Here is a 6,185-nt window from a genome sequence, read left to right as displayed (position 1 = left end):
GTGGGATTTTTTATGTTTGGTAACACTGCTGGGAGTCATAGTTGGTAACACTGCTGGGAGTCATAGTTGGTAACACTGCTGGGAGTCATAGTTGGGAGGAAAATGATGCTTTAACCTCTTGAGTATGATGTTTTAACCCCCGAGTACGTACAATTTTTTACACCTTTGAGTACGATGTCTGAACAAACTGAGTACGATATCTTAACCTCTTGAGTACGTTGTTAACCCCTTGAATACTATGCCTTAGACCCCTTGAATAATATGTTAAAACCCATGAGTACGATACCTTAACTTGAGTGCGATGTCAAACCCGTTGAGTACTATGGCTTAACCTCACGAGTACAATATGTTAACCCCTTTGAGTACGATATCTTAACCTCTTGAGTACGATGGCTTAACCCTTTAGATACGATGTGTTACAGGACCGAGTTTTGTTTCAGAATCATATAATCTGACCAAGGAGTTTGGGTTACTACAGAGTGTTGAGGGAGACTTATATGCCGTACTTGGTAGTGGACGCCCGACATGCCCTCAGCTACCCAGAAGGCCACCTCCTGCAAGCGTTGAAGAAGGGCGACCGCCGGTTCTCATGCCGAGCCTTCCTCGTAGATCTTAGCCTTCGCTCCACGGCAACTTTGGCCTTTGAGTAAGTTGACACGGATGATGGAGCAAGGGGAAGGGGGAGAAGAAGGGGAGAAGGGGGGCAGGGAGAAGGGGGGGGGAGAAGGGGGCAGGGGGAGGGGGGAGGAAGAGGGGAAGGAGGCTGATGGAATCAAGGACGGGAACAAAATGAATATAGATAATGTAGGTGAATGAATAACGATAATATGAATTAAATCTTGTGCTATGAGAGAGAGAGAGAGAGAAGACTGTAGGGTAAAGGAAAGAGGAAGAGGCTAAATACGAAAGGTCACAACAACAAGAAAGTAAGGAGATAAGCAAAGGGACGGAGAATAACAAGAAGGCAGAAGAATCCTAAGTGAAAGGGCAGCAAGGGTAAAAGGGAGAGGAAGAGAGAAAGTAAGAAGGTGAAAGCAAAAGATGATTAAAAAACGGAGAAAGGAGATAAACGAGGGTGTAGGGTGTGAGGAAGAGGGATGGAAGAGTGTGAAGGAGAGGTGACATAAGAAGGGAAAGAGAAGGAGGAGGGTGTATTAAAGGAATAGAAGAAATGTTTTTGTGGTTTTTCAACAACAGAAGTTTATTATTGTACACACACACACACACACACACACACACACACACTTACTTCCTACTAATGAGATATCTTATTATATAATCCACACGAGTGAACTATGCTGAGACTAGTGAACTATGCTGAGACTAGTGACTATGCTGAGACTAGTGAACTATGCTGAGACTAGTGAGCTATACTGCTACCACTACAAGGCATAAATGAACAATCCCAACAATGCCCCGACGAGAGACAATACTAATCGTTAATTAACAGTTTATTAGAGCGTGTGGACCTGTATCTGTGGCCCTACACCCGTGTCCTCTTCCTCGGGGGCTCGGAGGGCGTGCAGGAGGCTCTCAGACACCACGCCCTCCGCAACACCGCACATGCCCTCTACCTGGCCCTCGATGACCTTCAGGCGAGGGATTTCCTGACGCTGAGGGTGAGGGGCGGGATGGCTGGCAGGAGGTCAGTCAACGAGGATGTCCCTGCAGGTGACGGTGATGGTGGGTACAAGTACCTCAACATATGATACTGATATTACCAGGGGAAAACATCTCGTTTGATTCACTCCACAAGAGAATGAATCTCCTTCTCTCTCCCTTTCTCCTTCTCTCCCCTTCTCTTCTTCTCTCTCTCACACTTTTATTCTTTCTATTTTTTCTCTCTATTTTTCTACCTTTATCTTCTCTCTCTGACAATGTGTCCTGAAGCATTTCTATAACAAACAAATGTGGTTGCTACATTATGAAATATGATCATAATATTAATTGTTATAGTGGTTACGTTTTGAAACCTGACCATCGGTGTTAATATTTAACAACCATTTACAAAATGAAATATGAACGTGTGTGTGTGTGTGTGTGTGTGTGTGTGTGTGTGTGTGTGGTTAACTTTACTGATGATAAATATTCCACGATTTGCTTGCTATTATTGGCAACATATTCGTAAATGTGGTCAACATATTGGTTACATTATAAAACACGACATGTTCCATTATATCACATGGTTGCCATATTATCTCAAGTTAGAAGACTCGAAAGTGTCATGCGTTATTGTTACGTCACAGCAATTCCTAATTGTTGAGTGTGATCCCTGGCAGGGGGAGGGAGGCGCTGGGTGCACTGCTACAGCCGCTGCCTTTACTGTGACTCTGGCCACGTGGACGTGATTCTGCTCGACCAGTGGAGTCCTCTCACAGGCTTCAAGAAAGGAATCAAGCTCTTCCCAGGTTAGTGTTATGGTCCTCCTTGGATACAACGCTCGCCACCTGTTCCAATAGATTTTTTGGTTCACGTCCTGGGGACCTCCAGTCAACCCAGTAGTGAATGATAACCTAACTTTTCAGCTGAGAAAATGAAGACTGAGTGCGTTACCAGCTACTTTGCCTCCTCCTGTACTGTATGTAACCGAGATTTTGTATTTATTATGCTGTATTCACACTGTCTCCAACCCCCAAGGAAGTAATTAACATATCCAGGCATTTTACATTGTTACCAGGGAAGGTGAATGATGACCTGGTGCACTTAAGGATTCGTTTAAATACGTTAGTGTGACCCTCGTCTTTAATCTTATTCAGAGACACTCGATGGTAATGTGACCATCGTGCATGGCAGTAGAGAGAAAATAAATGGCTTCAGAAAAACTTTCGCTTGACGTCTATTATTGAAATGTAATATTCTTATTCAGAAATTACAGTAACTTGGAGTTATAAATTGTTTATTGGTATTACCATCATCTCTTACTAGATATAAAGTGACCTGGAAGAGTAAGCTTTCGATGAAATTAAGAGAACAGTTGTCAAGCTTGCCAGAGTTTACATAATTAAACTTAGAGTTCTTTGATAGGATAATCATGTATTCGTATGAGTGTTGGAAATTATATCACGTACAGTACAGTACAGTACAGTACAGTACAGTACAGTACAGCTACAAAAATTTCCTATACATTAATTCGCTGCTGTAAAGTATAATGTAGAGAGCAATCAGAGCCATGATATCAACACTACTTAAGTTATTAAAAGAGAGATTTACTGTGTAGCAGTCACACCCCTTCTTACTTATGATCGATTTTTGATGAATCACTATAAACACGAAACAGGTAAGGTGAAGGAGTTCGATGTTGGCGACTCATAAAAAAACTTGACCAACTTCAATAATATTACTTCATCCCAACATCTCTGACTGTGTTACTTCATCCCACACTAAACCCCCAGATCAGTTCCGAGACTTCATGGGTCACACCTTCAAGATTGTGACGCTAGACTGGTTCCCCTTCATGGAGTTCCGTCGGGATAGTGATGCCGAGGCCACCACCGTCACCCCACAAGACTCCATCGACGTACGGATGCTCACCGCCATCTCCCACGCCCTCAACTTCACGTGAGTCAACACACCACCCTGCTGCCTCTGTTGTGTGTGTGTGTGTGTGTGTGTGTGTGTGTGTGTGTGTGTGTGTGTGTGTGTGTGTGTGTGCGATAACAAATGTAAACAAACAACAGACAAAGATACAGATCGAAGGACCTTAAATTTCAACAATGACTGGCAGCTAAACAAATATAAAGAAAGATTCAGACCCACAAAATCACTCATCTCTTTCTATCTCTCTTATCTCTCTCTCTCCCCTGTAGTTATGAGATGCGGGTACCTTGGGACAATCAGTGGGGGACGTCAACGGAGAGCGGCAACTGGACTGGGGTGGTCGGCACTCTGCAGCACCACAAGGCAGATTTCTCCATGGTGCTCTCCTGGATGCGTGGACGTTACCAGGTTGTCGACTATACGCGCATCTACGCCTCTGAACCCATCGTTATGATCATGTCAAAGCCTCGCCCTCTACCTCAGTATTTGGCTCTCGTGCGTCCCTTTACAGGTCAGAGACGATAGGTTATACGTTTGAGGCCATGAGGATTAATGTCACTAATAAGGCCAGTGGTTAAAGGTGAGAGAATGCAGATCTAACTGAGTTGAGCGATCTTTAAAAAGCTATTAGACTAGGGTTAAAAGTTAGGCTAAAGTTTGGGGCTTGAGTTTAAGTGATATTCAGGGGTAAAAAGTCAGTCTGAGAAGGATAAAATATCACATCAGAATTAAGAGGGTTAAAGACAGGCTAAAGTTAATCGTGTAAATGCCAAGTAATGTCAGTAGGCTAAAGGTCAGGCTGGGGTCAAAGTTCAAATGGAACACTGAGGCAGGAGTACATTGTTCCTGGCCAAGACTCGCGGCTTAAACTACAGAGGTAAGAGACAAAAGATTTTCTGGGGCATGAAAATGAATCCAGGTATAAACTTTGAAGTATTCTGAAAGAGAGAGAGAGAGAGAGAGAGAGAGAGAGAGAGAGAGAGAGAGAGAGAGAGAGAGAGAGAGAGAGAGAACACACCACCCCCACCACCATCATCACACCACCTTTCCATGACTGTGGTAGGAGCGCTGTGGGCGGCGGTGTTCGTGTCGAGTGTATCTGCGGGGTTGATCCTGTGGGCGCTGCAGAGGGGGTGGTCAAGGGCCTCTGGTCGTCGAGGCCTCCCACTGGATATTTCCGTCCTCTACACCTGGAGCATCCTGTTCGAAGAGCCGCCACCAGGTATACCCACCAACACCTCCGGCCAGGTGAGTTACTGTACTGTTTCACCAGAATTAAATGACTTCTTTCACGTGGGGAAAAATTTAGTTAACTGGTTTTATAAAATTCGAGTCATTATGTTTTTAAGTTACTCTACTCCCATGAGCCGTAGCCCACCTGTCTCCTCTACAGACAGGTGTTGGAGTGTATATAATTTTCCACCCAATCGACAAAATCGAATTATCTGTTTTTGTGACATTAACGATAACAATATTGACCTGTCTCATCCTGCGGCTCAGTATGTGTCGGGGTTATAACGCTGGGTGAGTATTTCCGCCACACCAGCCTGATATGTTTTTGTCGGGGGTGAAAGTTGCCAACCTCCTGCAGTACTCAGTTGTTAGGGCACTCCTGTGTGTGTGTGTGTGTGTGTGTGTGTGAGGAAGATATTAAACTAGGTAAATTATCTTTCACTTCCCGCGGCTGTTCTTTTCCACGTCGCTGCGACCTTCCCTACAGACAGTCCGGGTATTAATGCCGTACTCCCACCCCACCCCACCCCACCCCACCCCACCCCTATCTCTGTCTCTACCACTCTCCTTTTGTCTCTCTACATGTTCGTTGGATTAACACACTCGTCCCCTCCCCATCCCGGGCCCTCCCCAACCTTCTCTCTCATTCCCCTACATATCTATGGAGGTGACACATAAATTCTCATGTCTCCCAGTACCCGTGCGGCATCTTTTTACACTCCCCTTCCCTCCCTTCACATGTTTGTAGGGTAATGTACCTTCCTTCTCCCTCTCTCCCTGTCCTCCTAGATATTAATGGGAGGATTTTATTAACCCTTTCTTCCTCCCTATCTACGCCTCTCCTCAACCTTCTCCCCTCGTCTGACCTATAAGTCCCGAGTAGGATTTAACCGTCCAGTTCTTCCTCCAAATGTACTTCCCACCAATAGGTAATCGAGGGTTTGACAATCGTATCCTCTTTCCCTCCGCCCAGTCCCTTATTACCTCCAACACTTAGCTACCTCCATGTTTTTCCTCTCGCGTGATCTAGGCTTCCTCGCTCTTCCTTTACTCCCGATCCAACATCTTTTCTAAGGATGAGGTTGTCTACATATTCTATACAGTGATTTAAACTATCTCTCTGTTTCACCTACACTGGTCACGTTTCTTAAGCCCTGTTCCTCTGTCTGGCCAGATGTTCGTGGGGTGGTGGTGGCTGTACTGTACAATCATTACGGTGGTGTATCGCTCCTCACTGATCGCCCACCTCTCCGTGCCCGGCACCTCCCCTGCTATTGACTCCTTCCAACAGCTGGTGCAGGAGGATGGATGGAGTTGGGGATACGAGCCCAGTTATGGCGCCGGCTGGGAATGGTTCAAGCGCAACACCAACCCCACCATCCAGACTATCTTCCAGGGTATGGAGGTACGTCACC

At 45.4% G+C, this 6,185-nt stretch overlaps 1 protein-coding gene across 1 annotated transcript in view; it reads left to right on the top strand.

The window, feature by feature from the left end:
* Positions 1-424: 424 nt before the first annotated feature.
* LOC121869792 (glutamate receptor ionotropic, delta-2-like) overlaps positions 425-6,185 on the top strand; it is a 115,200-nt gene continuing 109,439 nt past the window's right edge. Inside the window, exons 1-7 of the mRNA XM_042371371.1 lie at positions 425-646; positions 1,451-1,683; positions 2,280-2,408; positions 3,393-3,558; positions 3,807-4,048; positions 4,601-4,785; positions 5,945-6,175. Of these exons, the coding sequence (XP_042227305.1) occupies positions 498-646; positions 1,451-1,683; positions 2,280-2,408; positions 3,393-3,558; positions 3,807-4,048; positions 4,601-4,785; positions 5,945-6,175 (1,335 nt within the window). The 5' untranslated portion in view covers positions 425-497. The remainder of the gene's footprint in view (positions 647-1,450; positions 1,684-2,279; positions 2,409-3,392; positions 3,559-3,806; positions 4,049-4,600; positions 4,786-5,944; positions 6,176-6,185) is intronic.

This window comes from Homarus americanus, unplaced genomic scaffold (genome assembly GCF_018991925.1).
Source record: "Homarus americanus isolate GMGI-L3 unplaced genomic scaffold, GMGI_Hamer_2.0 scaffold17515, whole genome shotgun sequence".
Classification (NCBI taxonomy): Eukaryota; Metazoa; Arthropoda; class Malacostraca; order Decapoda; family Nephropidae; genus Homarus; species Homarus americanus.
Note: the sequence above shows the minus strand (reverse complement) of the source record. Positions and strands in the feature narration are given on the sequence as shown.